The 25709-nt window shown below is 45.3% G+C and overlaps 1 protein-coding gene across 4 annotated transcripts in view; it reads left to right on the top strand.

Moving 5' to 3' along the window:
* Nucleotides 1–21964, top strand: part of LOC138513340 (guanylyl cyclase inhibitory protein-like) — a 392388-nt gene extending 370424 nt beyond the window's left edge. For 3 of the 4 annotated variants that reach the window (XM_069628099.1, XM_069628101.1, XM_069628100.1), the window contains exon 5: nucleotides 1247–7564. In XM_069628099.1, the coding sequence (XP_069484200.1) occupies nucleotides 1247–1437 (191 nt within the window). In that variant the 3' untranslated portion in view covers nucleotides 1438–7564. Of the gene's footprint in view, nucleotides 1–1246; nucleotides 7565–21831 lie in introns of those variants that run through there. The other variant, XM_069628102.1, reaches the window with a different exon arrangement.
* Nucleotides 21965–25709: the final 3745 nt, after the last annotated feature.

Below are 25709 nucleotides of genomic sequence, written 5' to 3'. Positions count from 1 at the left end.
TAAACCCAGGTCAATTTGAAGTCAGCACAATTTCAGGCTGAATCGGACTCATCAATGTTATTTAAACAAACCCAATGGAATTCCTGCTTTTCTACATATTATCTGTAGGATATTATTAAACTCCACTGTATTATTATAAGCTTTGTACAGTAATCTGACGATTGCTGGAGAAATAAAACATCACACTAAAAGACTCGGAAGGAATGATTATTCCTTTCCTTCACGTGATGTACTGTAATAAATTCATGAGCGCACCATTCAAAACACCTACAGCACCCTACTACTGGACTTTTATTATTTTAAGACTTCTGTAACATAGTCCATGCTCTCGGGTTAACAGGATTATATTTTTGACAAATTCGGGCTCTTTGCACTTTTAGAGATAAAGTTCAATTTTAAACTGGTGCTTTCTGCATCTCCTGTTTTATTTGACATGGGTAAAAACCCATTCTTTGGGTGGAATGTACTGAACGGCGCAATGTGTCGAGATACTCAGATGCATGAGTTACCGGCCTCCTTCAGGTGCACCCTTGTCGTGGTAGACCAAGGCTGGAAATCATAGCTAAAATTATACATTTTCCTGGCTCCTCTCCCACTTAGGGCCTCATTACGAGGTCCGCGGTAGAACCCGGCAGTAGGCAACTACCGCCGACCCCAAAACACCATTTCCGCTGCAACCGGGATATCATGAGCAGCAGCAAAATGGTAAATCCCATTCCTGTGAGTCCCATAGGACTCCATGGGAATGGGGTCACTGAAGCACAGGCATCGTTGCTAACGGTGTAAGGTTCTTCAGTGAAAACACTGCCGGTAGGGAACTGAACTCTCGGCAGGTCAGGCCTGCCAGGAGTACTGTGCCCCTGCTGGCACACTCGTAGTTTGGTGGTCTGGAAAGGGTGCTGGTACGTTGCTACCGGCACCCTTATTTCCGGACCGCCAAACTTGTAATGATGCCCTAGAAACTGTCTCCATTGGTATTTTATTCTCCCTACACTGAGCCCTCTGCCTTACACATAAAAGGAGCAGTGCAGATCGCCATTTTTCAGCTTCAGTTTGCTTCAGAGAAACAATGATGGGTTCCATTTATCTTCATACTTGTTAAAAATTGCATTCTCAAGGGGGCAAATGTATAACAATAATGAACAGAAGGTATCTGGTTTTGTCAGACACCCACTGGTCATTGTGTAACCTGTCATCATCTCTGACCTTTGATTCTGTGATGTAATCGTTCCTTTATTCTTTTCAGCTGTAATCAGTTTGGAGGAGTTTGTTGAAGGTTCTATGGATGACGACTGGATACGTGAAATGTTGGAATGTGACCCAAACACGATTGAACTCAAAGGAAATCCAAAAGATATCAATTTGCAGAAGAGCTCACAGAGAACCATGAGCCCCAAGTATCAAGAGAGTGACTTCACAATTAAGAAACAAACCTAAATAACAATTGACTAACTGACTGGTTGACTGTCCGATCCGATTGAGGGATTTCATTGAGTAATTGTCTACATAACAGTCTGATTGCCTAACACAATGAAGCATCCTATTGAGCTCCCACCTATCTGGCCTACTATACTCCATGGATTGAGATAGCAAAGTGTATTGGCTCTCATGCTGTTTTGTTTAAGCATCAACAGCTTGGAAAAGCATCTAGAAGGAGCATTGTTGGATATTCTGGTGCGTGGGGCAAGGCTCATGCCAGTTCTTGTGTATGCCAATGCACTGCTGTTATAATAGACCATACTTCTACAGTCCTCCAGAGTTTAGTAACTAGTCATGATAACTTTATCAATTACAGAAAACTTACTATAAATGCAATTAAGTCTGCAGTTATATGGGTGGGCTGAAAGAAACCTAAACATGCAGTATTCACATAAACAGAGAGAAAGTATGAGTAGTCAACTTCTATTATTATTTAGGGGGTACTTTTTTCTGATAATGTGTACTGAAATGCCACAGGGAAACATTGGCTGTGATGGTGGCTTAAAGTAGCCAGGCAACCCCTCAACAGCTGTTCAGAAAGACAAGCTACGGAGGTGTATAAAACAAGAACAAGAGAACTCATGAGAGCTGGAAATTGTGTATTAGCCCTGGTTTTGATACCAGTTTGAGCCCTCTAGAAACAATGTTTTCGAGGAATGACTTGACGGTGACTAAATCAGCCCTTAATGATATTGTGTACATGGATATAGGAGTTGTGAAGATCGGAGCTGAATTGTTATTAGCTCATCTGAAGTTTTGGGTTGCAATTTGGTCCAACCCATCCATCTGTGACTCTCACCCTTAAGATCTCAGATGATTCGATTGACTGACAGATAAAAAGTAAACTCTCACTGCTCAACTATAGAACCAAAATTCTAACTACAATGGGGTTCTCCATCCATTTGACCAGAGCCCTAGTGTCACCAGCAGATGAAAAACTGCTTTCATGATTTTGTGAAGACCAGCATAAATGGGGGAATGTTTAAGAAAAATGTGGGCTTTGAAATCTGCATTGGTGTATGTCTCGTTCAATAAAAATAAAGTATGCTGTGCAGATTAATTGGGTGCAGAAATATAGCTCATTTTAGAAGATCATTAACAGTTGTACTCTTTGAGGATGCTCAATACTAGTTCAGAGAGGCAGTTGGACCAATGCTGATGCTTCTTTTACAATTTGCACATGCAACAAATGGGCAGTGGAAATACTTATTGATAAAATCTTCTTCTGTCCATTATGTTCTTATTCAAGCAAGAGATTATTGATTCCTGCTTTAAGGAAATTTACTTTTCTAAATTTTAGAATATGCTTTTTTGTATCTTTTAGCAGCATTAGCCGTAACCTTACTTGAGCATTAGATCATGTTTAATATAGTATTACCAAATGGTGAGGCTATATAACTCGACAGGGTGAGTGGCCCGTGCTGGCAAAGGCCAGTTGCCCGGTTATGACTCTGAGTAAAGCAAGGATTCCTTGACATAGGTGACAGTGCTGTTACTCGCAGGGTCCCTCCACCCTAGAGGGTTATATCACCATGAACACCTGTGATTAGCATATGTGAGTGCTAAGGCTTGTCAGCAAAGAAAAAAGAAAAAAATGTACTGCTTTACTCCACCGCACTGCAGGGGTTTCACAGAGTCCTTTTTCAGTGTTGATGACCAGATCATTATCGTGGATTAATGAGGTAAGTTTTGTTTGTCTCTTACGTTCATTGCAGGTACTAAAAGAGCTAGGACACCGAAGGGCAGGGACAAACAGCTCTCAGGCTGCTCTGAAAGTGGCCTTGTACCTGTAATTGTAGCCTACATTCTGAGCATCCTGATTGGCTACTACTACCCAGGGTAATAATGATGATTATTGCTCTCCTTTTCAGTAGCTGTACCTGCTATGTGAGTGTTTTTAATATGTATTTATTTATTGTTTGCTTGTTAGGCGCTTATACAATAAAAAACATACTGCTTCAAAGCACCCACACGGCAGGGAGGGAGCAAGGGAGGGCTAATACATTACAACACAATATTTAAGAGCAGTGGCGGGTAGAAAGAAGTGAAAAACCTACTATGCCTTGTGAGAATTCAGAACGTGCAAGTGCAGCAAGGAAGGGGCTGGGGGAGTAAGTGCTGGGCGGTCCGAGCTCATGGGTGAGCCACAGATGAAGTGTTAGGAATGTTGAGTGCTACACGGGCTGGGGCTGCGGCAGGTATAAGTGCGAGCCTCCAGAGTGGAGCGTGTGCAGATGCAAGTGCTGTGGATAGACAGGAGCTGGGCAGAATTGGTGTGGGAGGTCAGGGCCCTGATGATGCTTAGGGCCAAGGACACCAATACAGCAACTGTAGGATTAGCAGAGGAGGGAGGTGGGGAGGGAGGAGGAAATGAGGAAGGTCTTAAGGAGCTTCCCGAATTTGCGAAGATCCTGTTCAAGGTGCAGGTGGGGGCTATTCCAAAGTAGGGATCCCGATGAAGAGAGTGAACAACCCCCTACCCTGTGTTCAGCAAAACGCTTTACACACAAGGAATTGGTGCCAGAGGAGCGTAGTGGTCTAGGGGGAGAGTATTTAGTGAGATAAAGTTGAAGATAGTGTGGTCCCCGGGCCCAGCCAGCCTTGTGGATGATGCAGAGGGATTTGAATTTGATCCGTGCAGCAACTGGGAGCCAGTGAAGACTTTTTGGAGCAGGAGAGATGCTGACCCTGGGTTTAAGGCCAAGGATAAATCTTACTGCCCTATTCTGGATTAGCTGGAGGGGTCGCAGAGTGGAAGATGGTAGATTCAGGAGGAGGCTGTTGCAGTAGTCAAGCACAGAGTGGACCAGGATTTGAGTCACATTGAGCCTCTGAGGGAAAGTGAGAAAAGGTAAAATTTCTTGAGAAGGAAGAGCTGAAAGTGGGACTTCTTGGCAATGTCCTAAGTGTGAGAGAGGAAGGAGAGAGAGGAGTTGAAGATGACTCCAATATTTCTGGCTTCAGTAGAAGGTACAGCGGGGTCCCAAGGAGGAAGGCCAGAGTGAGGGGAAGGAGGGAGCCGGGGTCCCAATGGGAAGGATCTCGGTTTTACAGGTGTTGAGGCAGAGATAATTGGAGGCGCACCAGGACTAAATGGCAGAGAGGCAATCAGAGATGATGGAGGGTGCTGCAGGGTGAGCAGGGAGTTTGAAAAAGAGCTTTGTGTCATCTGCATAGCACTGGAAGTTGGAGGAGTAAGAGGAAATGCAAGGAGAGCAAGGTAGATGTTAAAGAGCCAGGGGGAGAGTGTAGAGCCCTGAGGAACACCACCGGTGAAGAGGGAAGTAGGTGAGGATAAGGGACCCAGAATGACTTGGGAAGAGCGAATGAATGAGTTAGGAAAGAGGTCAGCCAGTCCAGTGTCTGTTCCGAGATACCAAGTGTATTGTGGAGCCTTTCTATGAGGATGGAATGGTTGACTGTGTCAAATGCAGAGCAGAGATCTAGAAGGATAGGGACAGCTGGTGTATTTGAGTCCAGAGATGCGAGCAGTTCTTCTCGGGTGTTCAGAAGAGCGGTTTCGGTGCCCCTAGATGCTCGGAATACAGATTGATGATCGTCAAGATCACCAACAGGATCAGTGTGTGAGTTCAGTTGGGGCAAGGCCAGCTTCTCAAGCAGATTCCCCTGGAAGGGGATGATGGAAAGAGGGTGAAAGCTGGCAGGGCAAGTAGGGTCAGAGGATGTTTTTCTCAGGAGTGGGCACACAAGGGAGTGCTTAAGGGGAAGGGGAAAGATCCAGCGATGAAAGAGTGATTGCAGAAATCAGTGAGAGCAGAGGCAAGAGAGCCAATGTTATCCTTGATGGACCTGGATGAGCAAGGTGAGACCTGTTTAGAAGAGACCTTCATGGAGCGTACAAGTCTGGTAACTTCATCAGGTGTAACAAGGGAGAAGGAGGAGGGACGGCGGAGTGTGGGGTTGCAAAAAGGGGGTGTGGGTGCAGGAGTGTAGAAAAGGTGGTCAGGATGTCCTGAGTTTTGGTGGCAAAGTGTGAAGTCAGTGCATTGCAGAGGGTCTGGGAAGGAGACAGGGAGGAGGAGTCTGCGGAGGGGTTGGCTAGTTCCCTGCAGATCTTGAAAACTGCATCCGTGTTATTGGATGCGCCTGAGACCCGTGCCCTTATGTGGGCTCTTTTGTTTGCACGGATGGCCAATCTGTATTGCCTTTGGCCAATTTGTCAGAGGATGAGCCTTATGTTAGCCACTTGCGTTCAGCTGCCCTGCACTTTCATTTCGGGGTCGCAAGTTGGTGTCATACCAAGTGTTACTCTTAGAGGCAGGTTTTAGACGGATCCTCATGAATGGGTCAAGAAAGTCCAGAGTATTGGTGATGGAGAAATGGGGGTTGCTGAGGGCAGCGTCAGAGGTTGAGTCAGGAGTGGGTGGGTGAGGGAGGGTGAAGCTAGAGACGAAGGCTGCCACAGTCACTCGTTTCATTGGGCGGATGTTAGTGAACGAGGTTAGTGGGACTTGGGGGGGGGCGGTCAGGGGGCCAGTGGGACCCAGGTGTGCAGAGAGGAGAGAAGGGTCTGACCAGTAGAGAGTGATGGTTAGTGGGGTGGAGAGAGAGATGTTAGAGTGTATGATGGCATCCAGTGCAATGTTCCCTCTAAGCTTTGCGCATGTGCGATTGCCCAACTTACTTCTAGGTGCCGCTCAGAAGAATTTTAGCAGTGCACATAGACAATTCCAACCTTTAAAATATTTAACAAGGCACAAGCCACAACTGTTACCTGACATTTGCTTTCTCTCTTAATAAAGTTAAATTATACTAACTAGTTCTCATATTCTGGTCTAGTCCATTTACATTACCCTATTATGCTTAGTGAGAATTTAACATCTAAAAACTCTAAAAATAGAATACACCCTCTACAGGTTAAGAATGAATATGAAACAGTGACTCGATGTACAAAAAATCCAACTGCATACATTTACCAAATAACCTTCCGTCTACACCTAAACTTTTATACTTCACTCCTGCACATTTATACAGTATGACTAACCTCCGCCACAGGCCACTTTTAGATATTACCCGTCAACATTGCCTACCTTGACTCTGCAAAAGGTTACCAGAGTTGTATCTACATCCACTTGTTTTATGTTTGCGGTAATATGAATAATATTCAAGTACTAGAATTTCTGTTATGCCAGGAGTAACAGAAATGTAGTTTTAGCAAAAGCTTTTCCCGCACTATGTTACCCAACTGTCAGATGCAATATTGGATACTGACTGTAAGTAAACAGGCTAATTGGATATGTAACCTTATATTCTTAGTACATATGTTACACAAGCGCTTTAAAGGTGTGCCCGTGCAAGTTAACGCATCATAAAACTCAAATATTCATTTGCATGCCAATGCAGATGTCATGCTCAGTGTCTCCTGTTTTAGCATTGCTAACCTTACCCTATAAATGGAGAGCCAAATTTCAATAGCATTTAATTGACCTGCAAGGAATAAAGGGTATGGACTATGTCCGGCATCAGAGCAACAGGTACTGAAAACACGAAATACTTTCCACACCTTCTGCATCCCATCCAGGTTTTTATAGCTCCATTAGCCGTAAACCTTAACAAATGACATAGTAACTTTCTACTGAACAAAAATGATTTCACTGAGCACTTTTATAATTCTATCCAACAATATTATGGGGGGGGTATGTTGCAAACAATCCAGTAAGCACTGTGTACATGCACATTCATGACATCCTATTCAACTACCCATCTAAAATACATGGTGAGGTTTTAAATACATTTTGCTTGCAAAGTATACAATCTCAGAAAGTGTTTTGCTGCTGCAATCCTTCCCTTTTTTTTCAAGCCTTGTCATCTAGTATTTGAGGCTAGCACACAAGCCAGGGAAGGGTATAGGGGATGGACACAGGAGTACACTCCTTGGGGGTTAGGTACAAATCAGCAACTTTCAAAAACCAAGTCAGGCGTTTCAGTGGTACAGTGCAGTGGAAGGAAATGTGTTAGCTATACGTCAAAATATCTAGTCACAGTCTAGGAAAATGCACCTTCTGTTACTTTCTATGCTCAGCTGCTGTGGGATTTTCATTAAACTGTGGGATTTTCATTTAAATCATGCGTTGTGTGTTTATCGCCTCTAGCATCCCCAGGCATCTTGTTTAACTGATAACAGGAAATTGCAGAATAGGGTCCTCTAATTACAAAAGAAAGCGCTCAATCTGTTGCACCGCTTAGTATCGCTGCTATTAACTAAAATAGGCAAATATGTGATTTTCTTCAATGAAGCTCAATACAAAACCTCAGTAAGGCCCTTGTTGAATGCTGTCTAAGTTGTGGCGGAAGGGAGGGCAAAACCATAGGCTCTATTAAGTGCCCTGTCATTTCACTTCCTGTGTTAAGGTTGCAAGTAGGGCTCTGTAAGATTTTACTCCCTACCTGGAATCAAGTTATTTTCAGGGAGTAAAAACGTAACTAGCTTTGGCAAAAGAAATACTTTATAAACGATGTTCTCGCACCTTAAAATTCATCTTGATTTCGAGCAATAATATTATTTGAGTTCTTTTCTGTGACACTGCCCTGCTGGTCACTGATTCGAAAAGATCAGTGGAGCTTTGTGGGTAGATGCAGAGGGTAGGGTCTTATGTGTTTGTTGCTTTCCATTTCTGTTGGGCTTGTTTTGCTGTTTTTATGGAGTAAAAATGGACAGGTTGTATGCCTCTTAGCTGTATGGCTGATTTTGAGTAAGTGGTTTATGTTCACAGAACAATGTAATGTGGATAGTAAGCAAAGCCAAAGGAATTCTGATCATCATATTCTGGAGGTCCAGTTATTGTGATGCACTTCTCATCCTTACACAAATGATGAGGCATGTTCTCCTAGCTCTTGAATTACTTCATTGAAGTGGCACATGAACTCCTATCAACATGTTTTCGGACACATTTCTTTTAGTTGCCATTATTCCATTTGCAAATACTGTATTCTATCTGAATTTGTTTGCCAGTCTCATCAAATAAGATAAGTGATATTCGTGGTTGGTAATACACATGTTTGTTATTTCCCAATCTGATAAAAACACTTTCTGTAATGTCTGAGCAGTGTCAACACATAGCCTAACCTAAACCTATTGTGTATATTTGTTTATACTGATCATAGAATGCTATTTCTGTGTGCATGCACATATTTTTCTCTGCACAGTACTTTTGCTAGCTAGTATGGAAGATTTGGAAGTCTTGAACTGGTTGATGAGCTGTCTTCATAATCACACATACAATTATTTTTTAAACTATACCTTTGGAAAAAGTGCTCTAAGATGCACTTTGTACAGTGATGTACGAAGAATTGTAATAGTTGGGAAGGGGAAATTCCCTTCCAGACTCTCTATGAAGATGATAGCTCACTAACTAAGCATGCTCGCATATTGACTTACCTTGTTAGTCAGTTCCGCACATGGAAAATAATGTGCGCACAAAACTCAACCATTTCTGCATGTAGAGAAAAATAATTAGAGGGAACATTGATCCAGTGTGTCTCCAGCTGAGTGGGTTAGTGGGGAAGGGAGAATGGAGAGGGAAAGCGAGGTGCAGAGGTCAGTGAAAAGAATAGATGCAGAGCCATGGGAGTCCAGTTGAATGTTGAAATCACCCAGAAGGAGGAGGTTAGAGGGCAATGAAAGCAAGGAAGAGCAAAAGTCAGCCCGTTCAGAGAGGAATAGGGTGGTGGCGCCTGGAGACCGGTAGATGTTAGCAATGGTCAGGGTGGAGATGGGAGAGATAACCAACTTACAACCTAGGCTTTCAAAGGAGGAATAGTAGGAAATCGCAAATGTATTGCACAGTTAGAAGATTTCTTTTTTAAACCGAATGAAACTTATATTGATTGAGTTATAGGGTACAGTTATATTGATACATTTAGAAGGATAGAGTATTAAGGGTACCATGGAGGGCTATGGAGGGAGGGGATGAAGAGTGTTACATGCAGAGGATACAGGAAAGGAAGGGTCAGGCAAACCCAATCTTGATTGTAGATGTGCAGCTGTACTCCCTTCGCAGCTTCATTCGTATGAGTTTCCACACAATCTGACTAACCTCTCTATGCTGCTGAGTCGCTGGATCAGCATAATGAAGAATATATGTTTACTTCTGTTGAGGTACTGCATGGTCAAGGCACAAGTTATTGATGTTTACAATGCCTTCATTTATTGTAACCGGAAAGGATAGCTCAGGAGCAAAGCTCTGGTCTTGTAAACAACCCTACACATCTGTTTACATCTTGTTTAGGTGTTCTCCAATGCGCTCATTCACCTGAATTACATTTGAAACCTGCATACACACACCATACCAATGACAGAACAAGTGAGGAACTCGTATATTGGAGGACTATTGGAAAGCTATATAGAACATGTGCCAAAATTGTTTTGTTTGGTCTCGAAATTGATGTAATGACCATTTTACAGTGTGATTAAAATATATACAGTGTGTGCTTCTGTAGCAAGGTTGCATCCACCAACAGTAGTAGTTTTGGGGATAATTACTACTACTTTTTGAAACATTTTCTGTGCCTATACAATGCCAGAAACGGAAGGAGTCTTGAGAGATAATCTCCCAACCAAATTATTACTCAAGTGTAACATATAATTATAAATGTTTTTTTATAACGCACTTAATACCAAAGAGGTTTCTAGGTGCGGACCCGGGATTAGAACCTTTGTTGCTCTGCGTCGTTTTGCTTCCTGCTTCCAAGACGTGTGCGTTGCCCCTTAGCTATACTACCCGTGCCATATAACAACACCACCAGCCACCCAGACACCTAACGTCATCATCCCAAAATCCTGCTGGTTTTCCACCATTTTAAGGACAACATTTTTGGAGCAGTGAACTTCACCTCCAATGGATCGGTGGGTTAGTAACCTGGGCATAATTTTAGGGGGGACAGGGGTGTTTGTCCCCCCAACTTTGATGGCACACCCTTTTGTCCCTATTCATTTGGCTGTGGCACCTTTTCTTCAGATGTCATATCCCCCCCAACATTTTCAGCAAAGTTACTCCACTGGTTAGTAAGCACGCAAAGTCGAAGCAAAACATATTGTGTGCAAGACATTCAAAAGGCCCACCAATAAAGAACGTAAAGAACATACTGGAAGAGGTGATATACAGTAACTTCATCCAGCACCGCTGCAAATACATCAGTGTCTTCTACTTCCTTGATTACAGGAATAACACACCATGCTTGCCCTAAAAGGAGGAGGTTAGGAAAAGATGGTGCAGCATGGGGGGGGGGGGGGTACCAAGGAGGGAAATGGGGGTGGAGGAATGAGCAGAAGCAAGAGTTTGAAGGAAGGGGGTATAGATAGGTGGGACATTAAATAGGTTGAGTGGGGTAACATCAAGATAGGAAATGGGTGAAGAAGGGACTTGTGCACTGTTGCTCCTGCCTAAAGTAGAATTGGAACAGAAGAGGAGGGGTGGAGACGGCCACCCCCCCACATGAAGATATAGGACACAGAATTAAGGTAAACGGCGAAGAAAGCACATTTGCAGAGGGGCCAAGGGTAAAAGCGTTGTAAGACATCAAAGTAATGCTTCAACAAGGAGCCACTGGAAGAAAATGGGAACATCAAAAGACTATGCTGCACCCCCATCTGCACAATTGCCTAAGTTGTGTGCAATTCTTAGTGTTAGGAAAGATTTCGTAATTGTAGGGAATTTTCCTTCCATGTGGCAACCCCTAAACTTTTTGCTATTGTTTTTAACCTTGTTCTTGACTTTGCCAGAGAAGTACAGCCTTCTGCCGCACTTCTCTGGGCTTTCGCTCCTTTCTTACGGGGAAACTGACATGCCCTTAAGACAGTCAGTACCGGGGAACGTGGTTTCCCGTAGTTTCTTTTATCGTGTCGCAGCTTTAGTGCAACACGACACAAGAGGGCACTGTAAGCTAAGTTACAGCTCTCTTGGGTCTCTAGCCTTCTACAGGCCCTAGATACTCTTTTAGGATGGTATTTGATCGGTGCAAGTCATTCAGGGACTGGAATGGTGGCAGCGATCGTTTTGTTTATTTTGAGCTCCTTTTGGCGTTCTGAGCACGTTTTTGCACTGAACCCAAAATGGTGGCCTGGCTCCCAAAATGGCCAGGCCGCGAGGCTCCTTTGTCCTGTCCACTGTCCGTCTTGCTCCCTTCACCTTCCCCAGGTCGAGCGACCCGGGGCCTTCCTTATTTGGGCATGTACTTTCCCGCGAAACGTGGTTGCTTTCGCGGGCTTCTACATGTCGTTTGTGTGCCTCCAGGGTGTGGGCTGGGATGTCTGGTCCCAATACACATCCTGGGTGCCAGAGAGTCTAGGGTGGTGTGAATGCCTGGGACCACCATGGTCCGTGATTGGTCCACGTATGGTATGTGTTTTGATGAGCGGATCTCCCATTGGCTCCCCTCCGTTTTGGCGCGAAGGGAACCGTGGATAAGAGGGGGCTGGAAACACCACTACCATGTCGATCTCCTGAGTTCTCACGAACGAAGGAATACAGGAGCCAAGTATCCTGCAACTACGAGGCTGGACCGAGGAATCGCTGGTGACCCGCTGAAGGAATCCTCCTTTGCACTGCTGTCGTCCGGAGAGCCCCTGTCCTCCTTTGATCGAACCAGAAGGCCTGTACTGGTGCTTCGACCTTTGGAATAGCAGGAACAGCTATTCCCGGCATCTTCAACCATCTCCTGCCAAGTAAGCCTTCGGAAGCGTCTCTGGGCCATCCAGTTGACTGACCAGCTTACAAAGGAGTTTGGCTCTGCAACCGCCGCCAGGTTGTGTTGTATTGCGAGTCCTTGTCCCTCTCCCACGCTTCGTACGCTTGGCGTCCCCAGGTCTGAAGGGAGGAGGGTTCATTTGGCTCGAATACACACGGCCGCTCCGTTGTCCTGTGCAGCAACAAAACTGTGCCGGTTTCGTCGATTGGGACGTCTTTTTGCTCTACACGACTACAAAGCGTCTCCTGCTCTTCTGAACCTGCCAGCTGCTGAAACTATCGTGGAGAAGCCTGGGTCTGCTTGCTTTGGGGACCGGTGAGTAGTATATCTAGGATCTGGTCGCCCTCCTGCAGTATCCCATTGCTTTTCCCTGCTGTGTAAAAACAGCACCCTTTTGCCGCGCTCGCGCTCTGCTTCTGCCCGCTGTGGAGGCTGCGCTTGAGTTGCGGAACCTGTTCTTCTTCTGCTGTGCACTAACGTGAACCGCCTGACTTCCTCCGAAGAGCTTCCCCTTGTGCCCGTCGGCACCGGCGTGGCAGGTACTTTGAGCACAAGGCTCCACTCTTCGCAGGGCTCGGACTTCCATCTAGTTAGGTGCCTATGAAGGCGAACTGAGTCGAAAGCATTATCGCACTGCCTGTTTTCCTTCCCTGGCAGGTGGACTACATATTTCGTGCTTTAAACGCTTGCGACTGTGTATTTGTATATATATTGTGTTGATATGGTATGTGTTGGTTTAATATTGTGATATTGTGATTTTCTCGCTACGGTCATTATTTTAAAGGCCTTAAAATAAATGTGTATCTATTTTTGATATAACAACTGTTTGGAGTAGTTTTGTAAGCGCTCTTGCTTTGTGTGCTCATTGCGGGCTTTCAGTCACCCTCACCCCTCTTGAGACCTAGTCTTGACCGCCGCGATCGCTACCTTGATTGGTCTGGCTTGTCCAGAGGTTACCCTGTTCCAAGTAATTAGGTTGGCCTTCTGAACTTCTGCGCCACCAGGACAGAGTTCAGAAATCCGTCTTAACACTTAGCATCAGAAGTATGTCAGTAGTTATTTTCATGTCTATGAGCTGTGACTGGACCTGGATTTACCACCGGAAATGCACGGAGCCAACATATAGGCCAATTCTGCTATCTATAATCTATCTATATATCTTTTGTCTGTACTCCCACCCTAAGTCACTCTAGAAATAATAAGCACACAAACTAGGTCATGGATCCTTTTTACGTGCATGAGTCTCAGAATGCCTACTGAAAAATGTTGGCAAATGTTGTTGTCCCTAATTGAGTTCTGTCCTGCCACTTCTTATATTAATTTCATGTTCTGATGTACATATCTCTGTGTATGTTAATACGTGCCTGATTATACTCTTCAAACCCTCATGACAAATGGAAAAAAGCCACAAACAGGGGCCATAGTTCTGAATTATTTTTCCAGGGATATCCTGAATACATGTCGCATTGAACATTGTACCTAGCATGTATGACACTGTAACTGGTGTTCGGGCCATGACACTTAAAGGAAAAGCCATGATATTACAACCCCTGTGTGAAGAATTCTACGGATCGCTCACTGAAACCCTGCCTAAAGTCTCCTCCCAGGTGGCCAGGGGAAGGCAGATGCTTGCTAACCCCAATCCTGGGGGTGGTGCACTGCGGGAGGATCCCCTGGGAGGAGACGGGGCCCAGGGTGGTGAGGAGATTCTGTGGAATGAGACACAGTAGTCTTCCTCTGACAGAAAGAATATTACCACTGTACCTAGTGAGTTTATGGCTTATTGTCATTTTAATGTCCCTCAACCTCATATTAGACCTAAGGTTGTGAACAACAAGGTTATAACAGCAGACCAAACTATATCAAAAGAAGGATCCTTTTTAGTATCCCAGACTAAACACCTTTTTCAATCCTGAGGGTATATTGTAAAGGATTATGGAAATGTTGTCTTTCCTAAATAATCGTCTGCTTTGATAGCTAATTATCATAGCCCCTCTGTTAAAAGCCTTACAGGAAATAAATCTACCCTTATAAATAATGTAAATGTTGAAAAATCTAACTTTAGTAGAATAAACTACAGGTCCCAGAATCCTAGAGGTAATGAGACAAGGAAGAGCACTGAAGAGGCATGCAGATGAAGTAGTCAGACAACAAAGCCTGGTAGTCATTGCAGTAGTCAGGCAATTAAGGCTAATGGCCCATACTTGTAGACAATCATTGAACATGTGAGGCATAAAAGGCCCCAGCAGGAAAGGAGGAGTAGGAGCAGCTAGAACGAGAGCGGGAAGCATGTCTCTAGCAGTAGTAGTAGAGGAGAAGCACGAGGCTGGCAAATCACAGGAAAGTGGAAGAATAGAAGGGAGACCGGAGCATGGAGACAGCGGATTTCACCTGCAAGCTCTGAGAGAGTCCTGTTCTCCCAAACCCTTAAGTGAAGAGGCTGCGCAATGGAAAACATGCTGGAGGCTGAGTTTTACCCATCTGAGCCTTGTTGCTGTGATTGCAGAACTGTGGAAGTGCAGGAGTCTATGGCCAGAAGCAGAAGGCAAGCCAAGGGTCTCGGGAGAATAGGGAACTCCCAAATCAAGTGGACAGACCAGAAACACCCGTGCCGGAGAATGGTGTGGGTGTCCAGCAAGCCAGAAGTAATAGAAGAAGCAGAGGAAGTCGGGAAAGCAGTGCAACCTGCAAAGCCAGTGTCATTGAAGCCGGTGAGTGAAGCTTGGTGTTGAGATATACTGTGCAAGCCTTTCCGGTAACTGTAGCCAGCTCTTAACAGACACGCATATTGTTGAATGAGAATAAAAGCTGTTTGTTATATCAGAAGTTTTACTAACAATGGATTTGTAGCACTTGCTTATAACGTTGAACATAACTATTCGCGTGAGAATCTAAAGTACTTCAAAACCATTGTTGATGTATTTGAAGACTGTTGCTGTATGACGGAGTGGTCTAGTGTCCCTAAATATTATAGGGGAACGCTTCCTAAGCCATTACCAAATACTGAACATTCTCCATTATGAGTTACAAGTTACAAAGAGGGAAAACCACTTGAAAGAGAGTTCGCGTGCACCTCATTATAATTCCCAGTGGAAGTCAGAATCTCATACTTTACCATTGCATGGGAATATAATTAATTACTCGACTTTAAACCTTAAAATCTACTTGAAGAAGAGGTCACGTGTGCATAATTGTGTTTTCACTTGATTGACTGAACTCTATACTGTATCCAGAAGTGACATTTGTTCTATTTCAAAGATGTAAAGAATCTAAAGTCTTTGAGAGAAGAACAACCATTACCCCCAAGCCAAGAGGCATCCACTTTATATAGTATAACTGTCTTGCCAAGATCCATCTAACTGCAAAGTGAAGTTGTTAACAGTCAAGTGGCATAAAAACAAGTACTCAAATTAACAAGGGGGTCCTGGGAGTCCCTCTGCCAGACATTAGTCCTGGTAACGAGAGACTTACCCAGAGTCTTTAGCTCACTATCTTTCACAGAGAAGAAATATCCCAAACATATCAGTCTTTGTCCTGCCCTGGAGCAGTCCAGCACCGAAATGCAAGGCAATTCTCCTCTGAACAAGAGTACCAACAGAAACCCCAGACACGTGTTTCGGTCTGGTTGGACCTCATCAGTAGGGTGGATCTGTGCTTCTCTAAGAATAGTGAGCAAGGGGTCCACGTCTGGATTCCCCTAGTAACTTAGGGTGAGACCCAAAGTTACTTAAATATTCAAATTAACAAGGGGGTCCTGGGAGTCCCTCTGCCAGACATTAGTCCTGGTAACGAGAGACTTACCCAGAGTCTTTAGCTCACTATCTTTCACAGAGAAGAAATATCCCAAACATATCAGTCTTTGTCCTGCCCTGGGGCAGTCCAGCACCGAAATGCAAGGCAATTCTCCTCTGAACAAGAGTACCAACAGAAACCCCAGACACGTGTTTCGGTCTGGTTGGACCTCATCAGTAGGGTGGATCTGTGCCTCTCTAAGAATAGTGAGCAAGGGGTCCACGTCTGGATTCCCCTAGTAACTTAGGGTGAGACCCAAAGTTACTTAAATATTCAAATTAACAAGGGGGTCCTGGGAGTCCCTCTGCCAGACATTAGTCCTGGTAACGAGAGACTTACCCAGAGTCTTTAGCTCACTATCTTTCACAGAGAAGAAATATCCCAACATATCAGTCTTTGTCCTGCCCTGGGGCAGTCCAGCACACATTCCCCGGAGTGACAATAAGTGACAAATAAGCCATGATGGATCGGCGTTCGTTCAATAACGTTCGAGCGCAAGTATGGGATGCATTGCGGCGCACGTTTCCAGATATTCCAGATTTACATTTAGTGATGCAGTGCACAATGGAGGAGAACGAGGATCCTACGCAGTTCATACTACGGGTGCAGGATTTATGGAGAAGCGAAACTGGCACGGCGTGGAACCAGTCCACCGCCTTGTTTTATTTTATAGTCAAAAAGGGGCTCCCGAAGGAGATACAGAAGGCCTTGGACAAAATAGCTGGGATAGAAGCCAAGGGCTGGCCTGAAATACAGAGTATAGTTGTGCACCACTGTAGGAGGATCGAAGAAAGAGAACAGGAGATAGCACAAAAAAGGTTGACAGACAAGGCAAAGCTGGTTCAGAACAAATTAGTGAAGGTTGCCACCATCAATGCCAGCGTAGCCACGGACAGAGAAAACGAGGGTGACGAAGGAACAGGAAACAGACCTGCAACAATAGTGGCATTGCGGGCCATAGGAGGACAAGGGCAGTGGAACGGAGAAGAGCAATACGGTGGACAGCAGTGGCAAGAAAGACCAGCAAGAGGAATAGGTGGGTACCGTGGCCAGAGAGGGGGGTTTGGAGGTATGGGAAGTAGGGGATTTGGTGGCCAAGGAATGAGAGGCGGGTCACAAGGGTCATGCTGGAACTGTGGGAGATGGGGACACTACTCTAGAGATTGTAGAATGCGGCCATCAGGGTATTTCCAGGTGCAACAGCCCATAGAGAACGAACAAGGTTGGGGGTGCCCACACCCAGGTAGCCCCTACGGACTACCGATGGGAAATGGGAGACAGCAAGACCAATGCTACAATGAACCTCAGATGCAAGAAGGACAGCAACAATCACCACAGCCTATGGCAAGACAAAACACAATAGGAAGTGCAACCAATAATTGCTACGCGACATCTGCGAACGGTGCGCCGCGAAGGAGGCCTCGTATTTCAATGTGGCACCAACACTTGTATGCATCACAAAAGCAACCATCACCAACCCACAAGAGGAAGCATACAATAACACCCCAATAGCACAGATAATAGAGTTACAAAGACGAGCATCCCAAGAGGAGCAAGAACTGTAGAGAAAACGGGGATGCAAACAATAAGCCACAGATCTCATTTGGAGACAAGAGATAACAGGAAAGGTTGTGATGCCCATAGAGTTACTAGAAATAGCATTCCAACAGCTGCATTTTCCCGGCCATACAGCAAAACAACACATCACAGCATCTGCGAACGGTGCGCCTGCACCGTACCGTGGCGTGACCGTGCTCAGAGATAATATCTTCTCAGCGACAGGGCAAGAAAGGCATTCAGATTAGGACAGCCCACAGGGAACACTTGTGTGTCCAGTCCTATCTACCACCCTATGTGCAGAAGAGGAACCACTAGTGGGGGCAGAGATAGGAAATAAGCAGTTTATCTTTATGGTAGACTCTGGAGCAGAGAAATCATGTCTTGTGGAAGGGCGGTATCCGCTCTCAGGCAGGAATCTAGAGACGCAGGGGTTCTCTGGGGCTATTTTAAAAGTTCCTTACACTAAAGATCTAAATATAACGGTGGGGGGAAAGACCGTGCGCGCACCCTTACTGTACCACGAAGACGCGCCAATAAACCTGTTGGGTAGAGATTTGTTGAGTAAATTGAATATGACGATCTCCTTCACAGAACGAGGAATAGTGTGCTCAACACCAGGGGTATGCCCGGTGCGAGCAATGTTGATGATCAGTACAGTGATGAATGAAGTTGTGGTGCGAGGGGTACCCATTGATATAAGCATGTTCATAAATGGTATCAAGGTGTTAGCACGAGTGGTGCCAGAGATAACGAGAAAAGAATAGACAACACCATCAGATTTCATATTCCGCCCAATTGCGCACACAGACATTGTACCAGGCACGATAATGTCCATAGACATTGAGGAAGTTCAAGTATCCAGCAAACGCATTGTGGTCATAGGACTGGACGCGCAAGGGTGCGAGTGGAGGACTGTGTTATGCATAGACCCAAACATAATGCTACGAGATATAACAGATGAGGAATTGTTCACTGATGGTGAAGATGATGGAGAAATAATAATGGAAATAAGCATACCATGTGATATTATGGTCCAATACAGAGAGGTACATAACCCGTTGATGGCTAGCGTTAAAGCCCCACTGACTATATTTGAAGAAGACATGACAAAAGTAGCACCTGAAATTTGGACCACCGGGCCCCACGATGTAGGGCTGCTGCATGAGGTAACACCAATAAAAATAACACTCAAACCAGGTGCAATGCTGCCAAGAGTAAAACAATATCCCATATCAAAAGAAGCAGAGGAGGGAATTAGAGAGACAATAAATGCACTCCTGAAACAAGGCATCATAGTGCCATCAACCTCCCCATGTAATACAGCGATTTTCCCGATCAAGAAAGCGAAGGGAGGGGCGTGGAGGATGATCCAGGATCTCCCCCCACTCAATGACATCATCCAAAAAGAGTTCCTGTTAGTGCCTAACCTGGCATCAATACTGTGTAGCGTGCCAAAAGAATAAACATGTTTCACTGTGATTGATTTGAAAAACGCCTTCTTCTCCATACCACTTGACCCAGGATCCCAATGCCTCACAGCATTCACATTAGGGAATAACAGGTATGAACAGGCATTGATCCTTGATTACACGGCATACACACGCCCCGTACTGCAAGCATTAAAAGAGGCACCGAAAAATAGGGCTGCAATAAAATGGACGCAGGAAATGATAACCCAGTACTTGAGATTAAAAGACCTCATTGCAGACGCCCCAGTCCTCGCAAACCCAGATTATGAGAGGGAATTTTTCTTGTTCTCACACTGTAATGGAACACTGATGACGGCAGTGCTAACACAGAAAACATCCTTAGGTCACAAACCATTAGCTTATTACAGTGGGACACTAGATCCAGTAATGCAAGGTCATTTCGCGTGCGAACAGGCCCTCGCAGCTGCGGCCTTCACAATTGAGAAAAGCGCCACCATTGTCATGGGATGTTCGGTAACGCTATATGCGGAACATTCCCTGTTTGCCATCCTCGAGCGATCAGAATCGACACTAACAACACAGAGAGCCACAGCATATGAAATAATAATATCGAGCCCCAACGTACACGTTGTGAAGTGCAGGACAGTGAACCCAGCAACATTTATTACAGAGCCATGCACAACAGAAGACATACAAGAACACGATTGTGCCACATATGAGGGGGAAGGTGACAACATCCCAAAAGCAAGTGAGAATGCCCTACAGGAGGGAGAAATATACTTCATAGACGGGTCAGCATCAATAAACCCTGAGACAGGGGAAAAACACGTTGGAATGGCGGTAGTACGCATGGACGAAGATGAATATGAGACAATTGTGCAAAAACGCCTCCCATCCCATTACTCAGCACAGGCAGCAGAATTAACTGCCTTGATTGAAGCCCTGCGCACAGCCAAAGGCTGTGCAGTGACAATATACTCAGATTCAGCCTATGCAACTACCACGGTGCACTCAGGGCTGTCACTGTGGCGTAGAAGAGGATTCAGGAGGGCAGACGGTTCTCCAGTGCAGCATGCAAAATTATTGAATGAACTGAAAGATGCATTAGCAGTACCATCAGTAGTGGCAGTGGTGAAATGCCAAGCCCACACCAACCACACAGACGCAATCTCATTGGGAAACGCGGCAGCCGACGCAGCCGCGAAGGAGGCCTTGTATTTCAATGTGGCACCAACACTTGTATGCATCACAAAAGCAACCATCACCAACCCACAAGAGGAAGCATACAATAACACCCCAATAGCACAGATAATAGAGTTACAAAGACGAGCATCCCAAGAGGAGCAAGAACTGTAGAGAAAACGGGGATGCAAACAATAAGCCACAGATCTCATTTGGAGACAAGAGATAACAGGAAAGGTTGTGATGCCCATAGAGTTACTAGAAATAGCATTCCAACAGCTGCATTTTCCCGGCCATACAGCAAAACAACACATCACAGCAGACATCCAGGAACACTGGTTTGTCCCCAATTTGCAAGAGCACCTGTCAAAATTAATTGTAGAATGCATAACATGCCAAACATATAATTCAGGAATGACACTAAGAATGCTGCGTGGTAACCTGCCCAGACCAACGGGACCATTTAGAGAGCTTCACATAGATTACGCTGATATGGGAGAGCGGTGTAACGGAGCAAGATATTTGATTGTGGTGGTGTGCCCCTTTTCAAGGTGGGTGGAGGCAGGGCCATGCCCCCACCCAGACGCGAAATGTGCGGCCAAATTCCTTGTGCGGGAGGTGTTTTCGCGATGGGGGATATGCGACGTGATCAGATCAGATAATGGCAAGCATTTTGTGAATGACCTCTTTAAGGAAGTGACATCACTTTTGGGGGTGAAGCACAAATTATGCTCAGTTTATCACCCAATGGCGAATGGGGTGGTAGAAAAGATCAACGGATTATTGAAGAGTAAGTTGTCTAAGTTGTGTAACACATTGAAAAAGAACTGTGTTTATTGCTTGCCCCTAGCACTGTTCCAACTCAGGACGCAACCATGTAAATACCACCATCTGAGCCCCCACGAAATTGTGAGTGGGAGGCGAATACACACACCAGTATCCCCAATTAGAAGAGCCTCGGACGCGCAGAGGGCTGCCACAGTGCTGGGGGAAGAGTTCAAGGAATACCTAACCCAGTTAACACACGCAGTACACAGCATAGCGCGACAAATAGCACCGCCTTTTACTGAAAATGTGATGACTGATACTACTACACCCGCCGCAGATAGTTCAAGCGGGCCACTAATGCCGGGGGCACATGTGTATGTCCGCAGCTTTGTGAGAAGGCGGAATTCACCCAGGTTTCATGGCCCCTACGAGATCATTTATAGCACCCCAACCGCGGTGAAAGTGAAGGAATTGAAGTATTGGGTGCACTTATCCGATATGAGGAGGGCACACAGTAATACAATCCCTCCGGAGGAGCAAGACAGCGCTACTGGGACAACAAATGAGATTGAAGGAAAATAACAAAAGAGTCAGTAAAAAATATGCAGAGATAAAAATGATAAGTATTTCAGATGATATGTATTTCATTCTGCACAGTTTGCTTCTTCCTTCTTTCCTTTCTGCCTCTTCCCCACTCTCTTCTTCAATTGGCCAAGCATATTATTTATATACTTCACCTATCTCCCCCCCCATCTACTACCTTCATATTTGATGGTTGTTTCTACAGCAAATGTACATGGAGAATAGAGTAACAGAACAAGCCTGTCTGAAAATAATGATTAAATGTGAAGTGAACAAGAATGTAAATATTTGTAAATATTGTGATGACAATGAATTTATATCGCCCCTCCAGGTGAGCAATGGCCCAACGACCCACGATTGGAGAGCGCAAATTAATGTTAGATAGCGATAGGGTCGCCAGTAGGGCTAAAAGGTTCAGTGATGTTGAATGCATTTTGAAATGTGCTGCAATTTTTATGTCGGTAATGCTGTTTTTTGCAGCGTGGTACTACACCCTTCTATCTCTTGTTGATAACATGCAAAGGGGAGGGAGCGGGGCTAACTTGATAAGAGAAGGATCACAAATGATATGGACTGGGGTGAAGACAATATGGCAGGAGTCACATGAAATTAATGTTAACAAAACAGATGAAATGCAACCCTCAGAATACGTCACTGTGGGATCAACAAGTGTGCCAGTTTTACACTTCAATGTAAATATGAGTAATGCTTATGGATATAATGAATATGATGGAGATTATTATTGGACAAATGATTTCATTAACACTAGTATTAATGCACAAACAACCATACACTCTACCTCGCACAGAATTGCTGCTACTGATGATGATACGTATGCCATATCAAATAGTAATGATACAACATGGGCTGGGATGTTTCCGATACACTACAAAAGGGTGAAAAACAATGATCAGGAAGGGAGGAGGAAGAGGAGAAAAAGGGGTGCGGGAGGGAAAAGATATGACATCTATCACGAACTGGAGTTAGATGAAATAGAAGATCCCCGCCACCCTGATCAATCAAATAAATGGTATTCTGATATGAGTGCCACGGCGAAACAAGCAACTAATGAGAGCTGCTACGTCTGTTCACTCATCCCGCACGCATCAGGAACACCGAAAATGTTAGTACCACAGGAAGGGCCCTTGTCGGAGGCCCAATGTTTGATTCATCTGGTTTTATGCAGAATAAGGAGCACATTCCAGGTGCACACCGTCGCATTGGGAAAGCTGGAGAACGAGAAAACATGCACAAGCCGGCGCCAAGGAGTTATTTGCCTCGAAGAACCATTTCTTGTCATCAAGGGGACGCGATTTGCAGAAAATAAATGGCACGAAGAAACAATACAATGCAAAGCAGAAGCGCTTCGAGGCCTACCAAATGACACTTTCCAATGGATAAAAAGGGCATGTGACCCCGTCTGGTCGCAACACGTCGAAAAGCTAACATGGGTCACAGCATTAGAAAAACCTATCAAAATACAAAAAGAGGTGCAACATGAACTGTGTTTTCGTGTGGAAGGGAAGGTGAGCATGGGGGAAGTGAGATTATGCAACAAAACAGTGATCATACCCAACATGAAGAAAGGCACAGCTGCCCTAATGGACATGTATTGGGTTTGCGGCAAGGAAGCTTACCTGCACCTCCCCGCATTGTGGAAAGGAACGTGTGCTTTAGCTACCCTCCACACAGCACTGATGATAATACCAGAGAGCCACATCCAAGGGTCGACAGAGCAATCGGCTGGCATATCGGCAGCGGAGCATTCGGCTGGCATATCGGCAGCAGGGCAATCGGCTGAACTATCGGCAGCACCCCAAGTAACAAGAACAGAAGCTCCAGTATATGAGCTATTGTCAGAATATGATCTAAAGCAAAGATTGACACGAAGTAAAAGATCCTCCAATTACATCTCATCCGAATCATCAAATCTCCTTGCTGAAATTCCACAGAAATACAAGCTCTTTTCATCAGCAGAAACATTCTTTGCCTCACTTCTCGCCCCGGGGCTGCAAGCACAAGCGAACACCAAATGGTTGCAGATTGTGCGCTGGGAGCTCATTCAATTGGCCAACTACACTGAAGAGGGGTTCAACGTGATAAAAATAGAGCTCCGTGCACTACGCTTAATGACAATGCAAAACAGATATGTCCTAGATCTCCTCACAGCAATGGACGGTGCTGTTTGCCGAAAAATTGGGGGAGCGTGTTGCACATTCATGCCAACTGAAGACGCTGATAACGGGAAACTCACCCATGTGATAAACGTGGTGCACAATTTAGGGGAAAGAATGAGAGCGGAAGGAGGAGCAGAAGAAAACACATGGCTCGATAATTTGTTCAGCTGGATACCATCGTGGGTAAATGTGGCAATGAAAATACTGATCCCCATTATCGTTTTTGTGCTCCTGTTCTTTTGTGTGTGCCAACTGGGACTACGGTGTTGTGAGAAAAGCATGCCAACTTCAGCTATGATGATGGTGACAATGGGCCGACCGACAACGGTAGCTACCATGATAGATGCACAAATACAAACAGGAGAGTACACCACGCCACAGTACAGAATGACAGCAATTTACAGGCCATATGGGGACATAGTGGACACTTTGCATTACACAACGATAAAGGAATCAAGAGAGTTGCAATGGTACCAAGAAGTATGGGTAGATCTAGATGGGGATGGAGGTATTTACTTAATGTGTACCCCAGATGAATATGAAGAGGAAACAGCCTAGAAGCGTTTGCAGAGCATGGATGCCCATAAAAGGTACCCCTGCGTGGGACAAGGCAGTAGCAGAAGCTAAGTACTACCGAAGGGAGAATGAAAAGAATAAAAAATAAAAGTATTTGTTACTTTAGATGTAATGAAAGGGGGGAATGTGTGGGAGCGAGGGGCCAATGGGCCCCCTCAACCATCACTTCTCAGTACAGAACTTGGACCAAGTGCCTCTAGTGGTGGGTACGCCCTTCGCCCTTATGCGATACTAACTTTTGGTTGTATTTGCAAAGATGGGACCACTGAGCAGGTGTAACGCTCACCTGGCTCCCACGGAGGCGCTGGTCTGGTCTGGGTTGCTGTGGCCTCTTCAAGAGTGATGCGCAGAATTCGGACCACCGATTGAACTGGACCCCCAAATCTTGCTTGTCTGGCCCGTAGGAATATCCTTCTGCAGATGAGAAAGGGGATTAACTGTCTGCTGAATAATGTGCTTGCTCCCCCCTTTCCCCCTTCGTTCTCCTCTGACTTCCTCCAAAACCCCCGGTTTAAGCTCACCTTATAGTTTGGAAGGATGAACTCTCCATCCTGCTTCTGGTGCAGGGGCGCGCGTTAGTCCAGTTACTTCACTGATTTTAGAATGGCGTTGGTAAATCCACTTGACTTTACTGAGCGATACGCCGTAAGTATGAAGATGCAAAAGTTCAAGTGTGAGCCTCCTTTTATGTTGTCTTTTTCTGTCCTTTATTTCAGGTGCAGAACAAAGGCGATGCGTTGAGGGGTTAAATTGCCGGGGTAAATGAGGTGAGTCAGTGATGAGGGCGACCCCTCTAAATGTCTTTATAATTCCCCAGTAATGTCTTTTGTCCTTTCCCCATAGGGGCCGGGGTGTGGTACCTGCCAGAGATGTGGCGCCGACCCGAGATGTGGAATGGCTCACCAAGAATAGCCGGTAAATAATATGGCTGAAAATCCGGCTTTCCTCTTGTGTTCCCTTGCTCACCTTTTGTCTCTTCTTCTCTCCCTTAGGTGCGGTGCAGGGATGTGGCGACCGGCACTGAGAGCCGCGATGGAGCCGGGCGGCGTCTCAGGAACAGGTGAGTGAAGCGCGGCGCCGCAGCGAACAACGCAGTGCTTTTAAATGGAAGTCTTCCTTCAGGAATGCTGGCGTGAAGATTCCGGATGCAGGTAAGAAGGTTGAAATAGTTCTTGGTTTTCACCTTTCTCTTCTCTTATTCCCTTACAGGTGTTCCAGGTTCGAGGCGGGCGTGGCTGGAGTCCAGGTGCAGGAGCAGACACGGTGAGCGTTCAGCTGCTGGGATGCAGAACAACGCGAAGCACGTGTGGCTGTCCGGGTGTGGCTTAAATAGCCTTGGAAGAAGTTCCAGGTGAGTATTCTTCCACAGCCCCACCCAAGTAACAAAATAGTTCCTTCAGAAAAATAGTCCCTCCTAAGCCTCATTTGGCTTGGTTCTTCATGCAGCATGATCTGC

The sequence above is a fragment of the Ambystoma mexicanum genome, chromosome 12, assembly GCF_040938575.1.
Source record: "Ambystoma mexicanum isolate Mex_15411 chromosome 12, UKY_AmexF1_1, whole genome shotgun sequence".
Lineage (NCBI taxonomy): Eukaryota > Metazoa > Chordata > Amphibia > Caudata > Ambystomatidae > Ambystoma > Ambystoma mexicanum.
Note: the sequence above shows the minus strand (reverse complement) of the source record. Positions and strands in the feature narration are given on the sequence as shown.